The sequence below is a fragment of the Emys orbicularis genome, chromosome 1 (assembly GCF_028017835.1).
Source record: "Emys orbicularis isolate rEmyOrb1 chromosome 1, rEmyOrb1.hap1, whole genome shotgun sequence".
Classification (NCBI taxonomy): Eukaryota; Metazoa; Chordata; order Testudines; family Emydidae; genus Emys; species Emys orbicularis.
Window position 1 is genome coordinate 217,225,422 of NC_088683.1, and position 14,907 is coordinate 217,240,328.

Sequence of the window (14,907 nt, forward strand, 5' to 3'; positions counted from 1 at the left end):
ACCTAGAGACCAGCCTCCCAGCCCAAAGATCAGATTCTTGTCCTGCACTCTGAATAATCTCTTCTTTCAGTTGGAGGAGATTGGGCAGCAAGAAGCAGGGTCAGCCTTCTGCTCCCAGACAATGGTTGGCTAGGGAGCTGGCAGGAAATCCCACTCCTTTGATAAGTTTTAGGACTATGACAGGTATTTTCTTTAAAGGCCACCACCAAAACCCTGAATAGTACCCTAAAGCCCTGTTCAGACTGTTTGGGACCAGTTATAGCTGAGAGACCCTTCTCTCTTGCCTTATACAATTCCAAGGCAGTGGAGATCAGTTAGAAAATGCTTGCTTTTAGAGACTGGATTTCAACAGTTGATGACAGAGAGCTGGGCACACGCTCCCTATCCGAGTGCCCATGTCTTTGAAATTCACTTCCCTTCTCAGCTCATTAGAATCCAAATCTAGTGACTATAAGGGCATGATGCACAGGATTTGGTTGACTTTGTTCTTAGTTGTTTCATATCTATATCTTGCATGTGTGCTAATCTTTGAAATTATAGCACCTAGCAGTTATTACTCAGTGTGTGTGTGGGGGGGGGGGGAGGAGGGAGGTGAGAAGCCGTATACACTTCTACCCCGATATAACGCGGTCCTCGGGAGACAAAAAATCTCACCGCGTTATAGGTGAGACTGTGTTATATCGAACTTGCTTTGGCCCCCCCGTTCCTTGTTCCCTGACCGCCCCCTCCAGAGACCCCTGTCTCTAATCACCCCCAGGACCCCACCCCCTACCCAACCCCCCTGCTTCCTGTCCCCTGACTGCTCCGACCCCTATCCACACACCCTGCCCCCTGACAGGCACTCACCGGCAGTGGCAGGAAGCGGAGCAACGTGGCCCCAGCCCGCTCCACTCCGCCACCTCCCAGCCGCGGCGCGCCACGTCCCGCCACCGGTGAGTGCGGGGAGGTTGGGGAAAGGATGCCCCTCGTTCTCACCTGCATTGGAAAGTGGAGCGCCGCAGCTGGGAGCTGGTGGAGTAGAGCGGGCTGGGGCCGGGCTGCTCCGCTTCCTGCTGCGGGGAGGTTGGGGAAAGGAAGCCCCCCGCACTCACCTGCGGCAGGAAGCGGAGCGACGCGGCCCCAGCCTGCTCCGCTTTCCTTGCCCCAGCCCCAGCCGTGTCGCTGTGGGGAGGTTGGGGAAAAGTCCCGCACTCACCTGCACGGGAAGCAGAGCAACGCAGTCCCAGCCCGCTCCACTCCGCCACCTCCCAGCCGCGGCGCTCCGCTTCCCGCCGCCGGTGAGTGCGGGGAGGTTGGGGAAAGGACGCCCTCTGCACTCACCGGCGGCGGGAAGCGGAGCGATGCGGCCCCAGCCCGCTTCGCTTTCCTTGCCCCAGCCCCAGCCGTGTCACTGGGAGGGGGGTTGGGGAAAGGTCCCGCACTCACCTGCGGCGGGAAGCGGAGCGCTGTGGCTGGGAGCTGGCGGAGTGGAGCGGGCTGGGACCGGGCTGCTCCGCTTCTGCCGCTGCCGGTGAGTGTGGGGGGATCCCTTCCCCCAAGCCCTCTCCCCCGAGCGACACGGCTGGGGCAGGGTGAGGGAAGCGGAGTGGGCTGCTCCTGGCCCCCTGCTAATCCCCTGGGCCACTCTGGGACTTCGGGGCCCCCAAAATTGCTCCCCCCCACAGCTCCTGCCTCCTAGACCCTGGGGGGGGGAGCCCCTGATCGCCCCCGAGACCCTCTGCCCCTTATCCAACTCCTCGGCCTCGGCCCGGCCCAGCACCCTTAACACGCTGCTCAGAGCAGCGTGTCAGAGCTTTACGCATTGTATGCGAACCCGTGTTATATCGGGTCGCGTTATATCGGGGTAGAGGTGTATTTACATAGAAGTACCTCCATTTTCATAAACATTTTCCAAATAGAAGGCTGCATTGATTGTTATCCAGCAAAATCTTCTTATCATAAAATTTTTTAACAAGATGAAAAAAGCTAGTGGATTACTTTTTTCCTATTTTCAGAAGTGTTGTTGTTTTGCGTATACAGTGTTATATAAAATGCTGGTTCAAATGCAACTTCCGGGAAAGAAGTCTTTGAAGTGCAGTAGAATACTTCATAAAAACAAGCCCTGCACTGTGTTCTGGACTTGACTATTTCGGTTTGTAACAAGGACTAGCGCACTAGGGGAAGGGGAAGACGAGAGGAGGCTGAAGGGAAAACTCAGGACTGGCAGATGCAAGCTGGACTGGAGAACTGTGAGAGTAGATTGCTGGATGAGGAAAGTGGCCAGTGGAAGCATGTGATTACAAGAATCAGACAGAGGAAAAGACTGGCTACTGAAGGAGAAATAGAGCTCAGGAACAGGTTTGCTGAGTTGGAAAATGAAGGGGCACAGCAGGCAGTAACAGAAGGTGGGAGGGCAAGGAAGAAAAGAGCAGCTAGCTCTACAAGAAGAGGGAAAAGTCGATGGAGATAGCCAGAGTTCAGAGCCCCAAGAGGATAGAGGATGACTCGCAGGAGAGAACAAAAGATATGAGGACTTGCAGTCAGAGAGAATGGAAGGAGGAAGGCCAGAGAATTGCAACCATCAGAAGAGGCAGGTCTATGTGATTGGGGACATCCTACTAAGAAGGACAGAGGGACCTGTCACCAGAGCTGATCTGGAGAACAGAAAGGTGTGCTGTCTGCTGGGAGCTAAGATATGGGAGCAGGAAATAATCCACTGATTGTCCTTCATGTGAGAACAAATGACACAACTGGATTCTCGCTGGAATGCATCAAAAGAGACTATGCCAGGATGGGGAAGATGCATTAAAAATGGAGACTCAGGTAATGTTCAGTGGGATTCTGCCTGTCCCTAGATGATGAGAATGAAGGCAAAACAAGATTATGATGATCAACAGATTGCTCGTGCAGTGGTGCTATAAGAAGGGCTTTGGGATGTTCGATCACTGGGAAGCATTCATGGACAGAGGACCATTCTTGTGGGATGGACTCCATATGAGTAGGGAGGGAAACAGATTTCTGGGATGGAGGTTCTTACAACTGATTAAAAGAGCTTTAAACTAGGAATTCATGGGAGATGGCTGGGAGATGTTCATGCAATCTCCATACCTGATTCTAACATTGAGTGGGAGGAAAATCAAGTAAGAGAGGATACAGCAGTGGAGAAAGGAAAAATAAAGGGTAGGAGAATGGACATCAAGAGAAAAGAAAGTGCCAGTACCAATGACACTAACAGTCAGGTAGGCAGTAGAATGACCATACCTAATCAGGTGAAGAATCTGGGTGAAGTCAAGCAGAAACAACTAAGATATCTGTAGGCCAATGCAAGGAGCCTCAGTAACAAAACGGAGGAAGTAGAACTTCTGGTGTAGAAGAGGAACCAGATATTATAGGGATAACAGAAACATGGTGGAACACTAGTCAAGACTGGAATACAGGTATTGAAGGGTATGTGCTGTTCAGGAAAGACAAAAATAAAGGTAAAAGTGGTGGAGTAGCATTGGATATTAATGACAAGGTAGACTCTAAAGAAATTAAAAGTGATAGAATGGATAAAACAGTCTTTTGGGGTCAAAATCACTTAGGAGGAAGAAAGGCAGCAGAGGCTCCACTGGGTTAGTACTTGGGGTCTGCTACAGACCCCGGGATCCGTTTTGGATATGAATAGAGACCTCTTTAATAATTTAATGAAATAAATATTACTGGGAATTGTAAGATTATGGGAGGTTTTAATTTTCCAGATATAGATTGGAGGACAAGTGCTACTAATAATGTTAGGTCCCAGATATTCCTGAAATGTGATGGCTGACAGATTTCTTCACCAAATAGTCACAGAACCAACAAGAGGTGATGACAATTTAGATTTGGTGTTAGTGAGTAGTAAGGGCCTCATAGAAGAACTGATTGTAGAGGACAGCCTTGGTTTGAGTGATCATGAGCTAATTCAGTTTAAACTAAATGGAGGGATAAACAAAAATAGATCTGCAACAAGGGTCCTTGATTTCAAAAGAGCTAACTTTTAAAAAAAAAATAAGGGAATTAGTTAGGGAAGTGGACTGGACCAAAGAAGTCAAGGAACTGAATGTGGAGGAGGCTTGGAATTACTTTAAGTCAAAGTTGCAGAAACTATCTGAAAACTGCATCCCAATCAGGGGGGGAAAGTTCATAGGGAAGGGTTGCAGACCAAACTGGATGAGAGAGCATCTCAAACAAGTGATTAAGAGAAAGCAGAAAGCCTACAAGGAATGGAAGGTGGGAAGGCTCCGCAAGGAAAGCTCCCTCTTGGAGGTCAGAAGATGTAGGGAAAAAGTGAGAACTGCCAAAGGCAAGCAGACTTGGACCTAGCTAAGGAAATTAAAACCATAGTAAAAGATTCTTTAGCCATGTAAATAAAAAGAAAACAAGGAAACATGTGGGATCACAAGAAGTGGGATCACTAAGCACTGAGGATGGGGTGGAAATTAAAGATAATCTAGGCATGGCCCAACACCTAAACTAATACTTTACCCTACTTTTTAATATGGGTAATGAAGAGCTTAGTGGTAGTGACAGGGTGGCTAATAGAAATGAAGATAATGGAGGTAGAAATTTCCACATACGAGGTGGAAGTCAAACTTAAACAGCTCCATGAAACCAAATCGGGGGGCCCAGATAATCTCCATCCAAGATTATTAAAGGAACTGGCACATGAAATTGCAAGCCCAATAGCAAGGATTTTTAATGAATCTGTAAATGGAGAATTGCAAATATAGTTCCTGTTTTTTAGAAAGGGGAAAAAAAGTGATCCAGGATACCACAGGCCTGTTAGTTTGACCTAGGATGTATGCTAATTTTGAAAGACAAAGTAGTTAAGGACATAGAAGTAAACAGTAACTGGGATAAAATACAGCATGGTTTTACAAATGGTAGATCATGCCAGGCCAACCTGATCTTTCTTTGAAAAGATAACTGATTTTTTTTTAGGCAAAGGACATGCAGTAGATTTAATCTACCTGGATTTCAGTAAGGCATTTGATACTGTTCCACGTGGGAAATTATTAGTTAAGTTGGAGAAGATGGGGATCAATACGAAAACTGAAAGGTTCATAAGCAAGTGGTTAAAGGGGAGACTACAAGGCGTCAGACTGAAAGGTGAACTCTCAGGCTGAAGGAAGGTTACTAGTGGAGGTCCTCAGGGATTGGTCTTGGGACCAATCTTATTTAACATTTTCATTCATGACCTTGGCACAAGAGGAGGTGAAAGACCTGGGTGTATTGGTTGATCACAAAATGACTATGAGCCACCAATGTGATGTGGCTGTAAAAAAAAAAAAGGCAATGCAGTCCTAGGATGCATCAGGCGAGGTATTTCCAGTAGACAGGGAAGTGTTAGTATCATTATAAAAGGCACTGGTGAGACCTCATCTGGAATAGTGTGTGCAATTCTGATCTCCCATGTTTAAGAAAGATTAATTCAAACTGGAACAGGTGCAGAGATGGGTTACTAGGATGATCAGAGGAATGGAAAACCTACCTTATGAGAGAAGGCTTGAGGAACTTGCCTTGTTTAGCCTAACCTAACAAAGGCTGAGGGGAGATATGATTGCTCTCTGTAAATACCATGGAGGAAGAGGAGTTATTTAAGTTAAGCACCAATGTTGTCAGAAGAACAAATGGATATAAACTGGCCATCAACAAGTTTTAGGCTTGAAATTAGGTGAAGGTTTCTAACCATCAGAGGAGTGAAGTTCTGGAACAGCCTTCCCAGGAGAGCAATGGGGGCAAAAAATCCTAACTGGCTTCAAGACTGAGCTTGATACGTTTATGGAAGGGATGCTATGATGAGATTGCCTACCATGGCACGTGGCCCAACTGACTGCTAGTAGCAAATATCTCCAATGGCTGGAGATGGGACATTAGATGAGGAGGGCTCTGTGTTACTATAGAGAATTCTTTCCCAGGTGTCTGGCTGGTGGGTCTTGCTGACATGCGCAGGATCACTGCATTTGGGGTTAGGAAGGAATTTTCTCCCAGATCAGATGGGCAGAGATCCTGGGGATTTTTTCACCTTCCTCTTCAGCATGGGGCATGCATCATTCGCTAGTTTGAACTAGAGTAAATGATAGATTCTTTGTAACTTGACATCTTTAAAATCATGATTTAAGGGCTTGAGTAACTCAGCCAGAGGTTATAGGTTTATTACAGGACTGGGTGGGTGAGATTCTGTGGCCTGCGATGTGCAGGAGGTCAGACTAGATGATCAGGATGGTCCCTTCTGGCTTTAAAGTCTATGAGACAATGTTGGGTTGAGATGCATTGGCAGGACAGTTTTGCACTATTGTTGTTGCAGTTCCTGTTCTGCCAGTAAATTGAGGGCTTTAGTCTCTAGTGCAGTCAAATTGGCATCTTTTGGTAGCACTAAAGCCATTTACTTAAAAGAGGGAAAGAGTGTACAGGGAGGATATAAAAAGCAAAATTAAAATGATTTTTTGTGCAATAAATGTTTAAACACCAGGGTAATGCAATTAAGATGTATTTCATGTTGTTATAATTTTGCAATGTAATTTCAGACAGAATTCTGTAATTCAGAATACTCATTTTTTTAGTGTAATTTTAATCTGGCACGGGGCTCATAGAGAATTATCTCTAAATAGCTTTCTTATTTTTATTACATTTAATATATTTCTTTGTTTAAAAAAAAATGTGCTATCATATCAGATAGCTCTGTGCTTTTAACAGTATATGCCCCAATTCTGCAATTACTTAAGCATGTGCTTATCATTGTGGTTATGAATAGTCCCACTGAAATCATGGGGCTGCTCCTGTGCACAAAGTTAATCATCTGCTTAAATGTTCATGAGATCGGGGCATACTGTATTTAGGATGAAAAAAGGCTGGAAATCACATTGCTGTGGTGTCTTTTCTCCTCTTGTGCACATACAGTTCATAGAGTTTAAGGCCAGAAGGGTCCATTAGATCATCTGGTCAGCCCTCCTGCATAATACAGGCTATTAAATTTCACCCACTTATCCTTGTATTGAACCCAATAACTGTTTATCCCAATTATGCTAATGGTAGTTATGTACCTGCATTAGGGAAGAATGGACCCTTATAAAACTGAGCTCTCCAAATAGAAAATTAGGTTCTTCATCCATGCATGCACACACAATGCACTCTTATTGTAATCATATTACATCTGGTCAGGATACAACACAATAGTTATCACATTTATTGAATTCCATTGCAAATGTGTTTGGAGCATATACCTCTTGCTGTATGAAATCTTCCCACTCTCTCAGGAACAGTATCCTAGAAAATAATGATTTTTAAGCATCTCACTTCCTAGAATTTGCTTTGCTTCATCAGTTTTGAGCCGGAGTCAGACATATTTTTCCTCTCTGTATTTACCGTATGCAGCAAATATTTTTCCACGTATTAGAGTTTTATGACTTTACAATAGGTGACAAAGCTTTATGAATTCCTTTGTTAATCCATATAATAATATTACTAATCCTGATTACAGTGGGTGATGTCTACATAATATATAATTCCATAAGACATATTAATTAATATCCCATATTACTCCTTGTTTAGAATAAATTGGTTGAGTGTGGACTGTATTTCTTCAGGTTCCTTTATTCCTCCTCATCTTCGATGTGTTCTATTTGTAGTATCCATTAGATTAGTCATTTTTGTTTTATTACAGAAAGAATCCAAACTCCAGACTAAAAAAAGGTAGCAAAAAGGACATTGGGAAGAGATTTCTGCTACTTTAAATCTCCAGGAAACAAATAGAATCATATAATTATACAATAGCAATAACATTTGTTCATCTCCTAGGGAATATATTGGAGTTGCTATACGCTCTATAGTTTGTGTTAGTTTATTTTTACGTACAAATAGAGCAATATATACAAATAAAAATTGGACCAAAGGCATTTTTATGATTATTTTTTAAAAAATACAAAAAGGTAAATGACTTGCTGCTTGTGTATATTATCAAATACCTCACATTTCACAAGATAGCCAATTAAATTATGCAGTTATGAAACCTTACAACTTGTTAAAGCTGCAAGACCAAACCATACAAAATCAGATGGTATTACACAGAAATAACATGTTGGAGTGTGTGTGGGGGGGGGTAACAATTTTTTTAAAAGGGAAGGAGGAGATTGGAGGATGGACAGGGGGAGGGGAAAAGCGGAGAGGTCAAATGGAACGGAAGTTTAGCATTACTTGAGCTATCTCAATATTCTTTACCCAAATGTATCAAGAAGCGGGGTCCAAATTTCTTGCAATTCATTTAATTGTTCTCTACACCGATAAGCTGCTATTTCTTTTGCTGCTAGCTCAAATAGGTTCATGTAACCAAAAACCACATTGTTTGTTGTGTTTTATGTAAATGAGTAAAACCCTCGTCTGACTTTTGGTTAATTTCTCTTTCAGTTGTTCTTCAGGCGTGCAGCCTAGTCCTTTATCCAGTCAAGTTCATCGAGACAGTCAACTTGAAAATATACCATGAGTTCAACTGGGGCTATGGCCTGGCTTGGGGTGCAACTATATTTTCATTTGGGGGTGCCCTCCTTTATTGCCTGAACCCTAAGATCTATGAAGACTACTACTAGTACTACTTTAGTTTGAGAAAAAGAAAAGAAATAACAAAAGGATTACTCCATCTTTTCTAACTCGCTGTTTTTTAGAATACTTGTGGAGCACCAAGCAGTCTGCTCTGTTGATTTAATAGCCTTTGCCTTTTGGCTGCAAACACTATAACTAGCTTTTACATCCATTTAAGAGAACTGCGAAAATTAAGATTGCTAATCTTACACAGGCAAACGTTGGAAGCTGCTGATACGTTAATGTCATTTTTCTTGACAACAAGCAAAGGATCTAGATACAGCGATCATTGTGAGCGACGTTGCTGGAATGAAAATGCAGTGCCTGCTTCTGCCATCGCCTGCAGGGGAGCAGCTGGCATAAGCTCCATTTAGAAGTTTCCTTATATCATGGTGGATTCAGATGTCATGATAAGCAGGTGGTGCCATCTTACATCAAGTGGTGTTGGGCCCTGGTCACTTGCTAGAAAAAGCTCTTGAGGAATTAGTTGCAAATGACCATGTGTTGGGGGCAATGAATGTAAATGATCAATGACTTTCCTAATGTCTGCATTGGACAGTCTGCTGAAAAAAACAACAATGGGAGTTTATGCATTGGCAATCCACATCTTCCCTGCCAACTGTGGCAGATCCCTGAAGGGAAGTCAAAACCTGGAGACATATGCTTCTAATTATGTGGCTGGAAGTTGTCTCAGCTCTGAGTATTGTGGGGTGGGGTGAGGGGTAATGGGGCCTCGAATTTCCCTGAGGCAAATAAAATGCATGTATGAGCTGCATTTGTCTTCATGCCCTTTTAATTTCCAAACTGTGCAGTAAAAATGCATAAATAACAAGTCCAACTATTTTTATAGAAGGCATTTGTTAGTATAAATGAATATATATATATAAAATATATAAACAATATGCAGAGGAAGAAACACATTACATCTCAAAATGGTAATATTTGCTGTGGTGCAGTGGTTAAAGCACTAACTTTGTATGCCTTCTTACGAGTCTTGGATCGCTATCTCCATTTTGGGTCAGTAATGCAAAATAAACATCTTAAAATCGGTTGCTCTCTCTGTATGCCCTTATGCTCTGTTTTGATGGGAAATACCTAAAAGTTCATATAAATTTGAGGTGGAATTGGATTAAATCTAAAATAACTAGTTGCTTGGTACTTATTAAAAGTATTTATTTTAAAAAAAAGCTGTTTAGTAGAGAAAGACTACCACTTTCTAAAAATCCAGTTACTTTCTGTCTCTAATTGAAAGAACGTAGCTGAGATCTAGTTATGTACAGTATAAAAATGTTATCAGTACAGTATGTAAGCTCAGATATTTGTTTTTCTCTGAGTATAAAGGGTTGATTGACATCCGTCTAATTACTACTTGCTGAATATTTCCCACTTCAAACTTCCAGAGGCTATACAAATGAAATGAGACCCAAGTTAAACTAGGGTTTTAAATTGACTTACACAGCATAACTTTTATTTTTGTTTAATATTTGCTTATTTGGGTACTTTGAATTAATTGTGAACATATTTTTATACAGTTCTAATATACAACTTTAGAAATAATTATTTTTGTTAATGGAGAAATTTAAAATATATCCTAGTTGGGCCTCTGTAAGAACAGGGACTTTGAAGCTGTAAACATGCATTCGTATGCAAAAGGATGTGGTCCTAATGTTATTAAATGTTCTCGCCACAGTTTACAGAGAGAGGCAATTCAGCAATAGGTATAGAAGAAGCATAAACCTGCTTGTAGCCTGTTGTTTTTTAAAGTATTTCTGTCAAACAAGACCCAGTTCTTAACAAACCTAGGCCTCTCTGGGATAGAGTGTATAATATCACAGGAGAATCGTCAGCATCAGCACTCTTCCCTGGATCAGTGATGATTAGCTAGACTAGGATGACAGAGCAAAATGATAGCTTCACTTAAATGTTTTTGTGCGGCCTGCTGAAGGATGAGGGTAAAAGGGCATGAGGGAAAGAAGGAGAGCACCTTTCACTTTATCTCGCACGCAGCTGAGAATATTTGGAATTTTGCATTTTTTCCTGCGTGATTTAACCACATTCCAGGCCTTGGCTTTAACTGCAAATCTTTCTGGACTGCAGCGTAACACTGCTCTTATTTAGCAGCATTAGGAACATTGTGTGATGGAATGGGAATTAGGCTAATTTTAAGAAGTCTACTGTGAGTGGATCTCTGTTCCTTTCTAGGGGAAACTGTGCTTTGGTGCTGACAATTACACAGCACTTTGTTTAGTACAAGGAGAGGAAGCCGTACAATGCTAGACCTATCTCATATCTACTAATCTTAGTAAACTCCCTCTTTCTCTTTCTGTATAGCTAGAGAGAACATATTCAGTGGGCTAATGCATATACACATAAATTGCACATATACTGGAAAACACACAATTCATAACATAAAAGGCCGTTAGGCAAACATTTTAAAACTTGAGTGCCTAAAGTTAGGATCCTATATCCATACTTAGGCATCAAAAGTCGGGGCCTGATTTTCAGAGGTTCTGAATACCTGCAACTTCCATTGAAGTTAATGGGATCTACAGGTGATCAGCACATAATCACATAATCAGTTCACTGCCACTGCAGGGGCTGTGGGCATTGGTGGCACCTTGGTCTCTTCTGTTCTCTGTCTGTGGGACAAAGTTTAGTTTCCTGAGGACTGAAATGTTTTGGTCTAACTCAGAGGCATCTGCGTGAAATTTAATGGCCTGTATTATATTGGTCAGTCTAGATGATCTTATGGTCCTTTCTGGCCTTAAACTCAATAAAACTAGTGGGGTTTGTGTGTGGGGAAACTTATGAGAATCGGGTCCTTTTTATTTAGTAGCCTAAGTGTGGGATTAGGCACCTAATTTTAGCCTATGCTGCTGCTTTTTTCCCCTACCATGGCCAAGATTGCCGAATATTGTATGTTTTGGCACCAAACTAAAAGTAAATACAATGTAAAGCTGAAATATTTTTTCTACCCATAGAATAAAACACTTCTTTATTGGAGTGTATATACAATAGACATCATTTTTTATATATTATTCTTACATCATGCCTTCATCATTTCAGTTGTATGTGGCTTTATCTCACTAGCAAGCTAATTTTTCACACCACAAACCCATTATTTCTCTTCCAAATATATATAGTGAACTTGCAAGCAGGGCTAGTTATTTTTATTTTTTAAGCTTAAAGTATACTATCCGGTGCGACAAGTACCAACCCACTCTTTTGAATTTCTTGCACAACTACATTTAGCTTTTGTAAGTTCAACATGTAAATTTTAAAGACATAAATATAGAGACCTATGTGTTTGAAATATGAATATGGATTAGCATGTAACTGTATATTATTAAACATGCAATGAACTAACTGGTAAGTGAAGTCTAATCTTATGGCTAGCAATGTAATTTATTCAGACTGTATTTTTGTACAGAACAGTGCACACTAACCTGTTGCCTCTGTGTCCTCTATAATGCCTAAAACTGTGCCTAGAGATTTCATTTGTCTTTACAAATCAATCAACTAAATACTTCATGCTGTTGATGGTATTAGTTTCTCTAATGTTGTTCTCTGTTTATTTTTGAAAAGTGTATGGTATGTTTATTGAATGAATCCATCAAAATGTGGTTCATTTTTAATGGTCAATGTTAGGGGGAAGACACATGTTTTTTATCTAAACTGTTTTAAGTTTGCTGTTTTATTACCATTTTTGCATTTCACAACTTTTGTAGCTTACATGAAGTTATATGTGAAAAAGTAACTAAAATAAAAAAAAGTTTACACTAACAAAATGCACTTGTTTTGCCCTGTGTAGAATATTTAAACACTGAAAAGTTTTGCTGCTGTTTTTGTTAGGGAGAGTAAGAAACCAGAATTCTGTTTTTACTTATTTTAATTTATCTGACACTTGGATATCACAATAAGGGCGTGTTATAAAAAAATATAGCTAAATTTTGCCCTAGTTAGTATCCTGTAGGGTTGACTGTGGTATACATCTCGGCACTATTCAGCCCAAAATGCCCTTAACACAATATATTGTAACGTTTGAATGACAGAGCCCTTTAACTTGTTAAATAAAAAGCAGTGTATTGGCATTCAGAATGTACCACTCCAACTACTTCAATGGTAAATTAATCTGATATATTCAATATTCTTTTCCATATTTCCAGATTATATAGTGCTATTTTCTGTATGAACCTGAAGTATGGGTTACTTTTCCACTTTTTGAATAATCTTTTACACTATTCTTCCTTTTTAACCTGGAGGGGAGTATTGAACTGTGTATTTAAAAGCACAGTTTAAATAAAGGAAAACATGTATTATGATCTCCATAATATTCAGGTTACAGCTTGTCAACCCCTTTCTCTCACTGGTAAGCTGAGATCTACTTGAGTCCACTCCATGTGAAAATGCTCGTTTCACCTTGCAAACATAGTGCAGTGTGCAGCATGCCACAATAAGATGGACAGTGTTGGCCACGCTTGCATCCAAACAGTTTTGAAGGCAGCAACATCTTGCTTTGAATCTGCCAAATGTGCACTCAGCCACCAGCCTGCAACTGCCAAGCATTTTACTGAGCTTTCTTTTGCCAGGTTCTTTGAGCTCAGGGTACTGTTTCATGAGCCATGGCAGGATAGTGTAAGCAGAGTCCACTGTCATGAGTGGGCACAGAGACCCTATTGATAATCATGTAATTTTGGAGCAAATGAGGTCACTGCTTGTCCAAACCGGTAAACGCCAGATCTTAGCACCGTGGCATCATGCACCTTGCCAATACAGCATGCATTGGTGTCCACAAACCTGCCTCTTTGGTCGGCCAAGGCTGGCATAGCAATTAGGGATGGAAATATTGGTTAAAATAGTTAACCGGTGAAAGGATTAAAATTATATCATTTAATCGTTTAACCGTTAACTGATTTCACTCCAGCAGTGGGGCAGTGTGGGACAGCAGGGCTCCCACCAGAACTAGGGCCCCACTGGCCCGCCGCAGCCGGGGCCGCTGCAGCCCACCCGCCGGCACAGTGTGGCCAGAGCCGGGGCTCTGCCAGTGGGGCTGGGGCCACTCCAGCCCACCGGCCTGGGCTGGGGTCCCGCCGGTGTGGCCAGGGCCATTCCAGCCCGCCCGGCCCAACGCGACCGCGTTCGGGGTCACACCGGCCACCCCGATTCAGCCAGCCACAGGGGTTAACGGTTAAGGTCCAGTTAACAGTAAGCCTAATGCTTACCAGTTAACCATTTAACCTTTTACATCCCTAATAGCAATGGAGTAGAATCCTACAAAGGATACTACTCCATTGCTATGTAGGCCTTGGCTGACCAAAGAGTTGACATAGTTGCTTGCTCCTTGTGGAGGGCGAACTGTGGGCACATTTGTAGCCATGGTGCAGTTTTGGGAAGCTTATTCTTACAAAGCCAGCAGGTATTTTGGGCACATTAGTTTTGCCCACCATCTTTGGGTAAACCACAGTCCTAATTGCATCACAGGGCTCCACCACGCTAACCGTTAACTTGGGGTCTGTAGTAGTCTGGGGTAGCCAGCTTCCAGATGTCCACAGCAGCCTACTTCTGGAGTGGTATGGCCTGCCTCATGTGTATCTCTTGGCATGGGGAACTTAATGCAAGCTCCTCACACAGCTACACAAAGGTGTGTTTCCTAATGCAAAAGTTCTGGACCTACTGCTAGTCATCTCACACCCCATGACAATGAGATCCCACTAGTCTATGCTTGTGACCCTGCTTCAGAATCTGTGTGGAGAATCCACAGCTATGGCAGCACACATCAGGTGCATCAACTGTTCCAGAGCTGTACCTCACTCTGAGACGGTGAGGCACTCATACTGCTGCAGCATGGACGTTAGCAGGTGAGCTTGGCAAGTGCAGGTTCACGGGCTTGGATGCCCAGAGCAGGGTACAGTATGCAGTGCAGACATATCCTGAGTAACTGCTCTCCAAAGCAAGAAAGGGGTGGATAATCTGGCCCTCAATAATTTGAAAGGCAACAGACCTATTTTTGCGTTTATGGAGGATGGATGGATTCATGAGCACTACCATCTGGGCACATGAGAGGGTGTGGAAATGAAGTGGTGGGAAAAGAATTCAGAAGAGAAAACTGGGCCAATAAAGGAGGAGGACCGGGATTCCTTAGAAACCTTGAATTTTCGAAGAGAGGTAACAAGGGGTAGTAGGAAGGTAGTAATAGTAAACTAGAAACAAGAACATATATGCCACTAGAGTGCAAGATGGCAACATGGAAAGAGAAGATGTGCATAAGTTCCATCCTATGGGTTGTGAAATACTGGCCATAGTGTGGCCTTCCAGCTCCAAAGGGATGATGAA

General features: G+C 42.4%; 1 protein-coding gene across 1 annotated transcript in view; it reads left to right on the forward strand.

Moving 5' to 3' along the window:
* TMEM47 (transmembrane protein 47) overlaps positions 1–8,582 on the forward strand; it is a 32,969-nt gene extending 24,387 nt beyond the window's left edge. The window contains exon 3 of the mRNA XM_065397407.1: positions 8,404–8,582. Coding sequence (XP_065253479.1) covers positions 8,404–8,582 — 179 coding nt within the window. The remainder of the gene's footprint in view (positions 1–8,403) is intronic.
* The last annotated feature ends 6,325 nt before the right edge of the window (positions 8,583–14,907 follow it).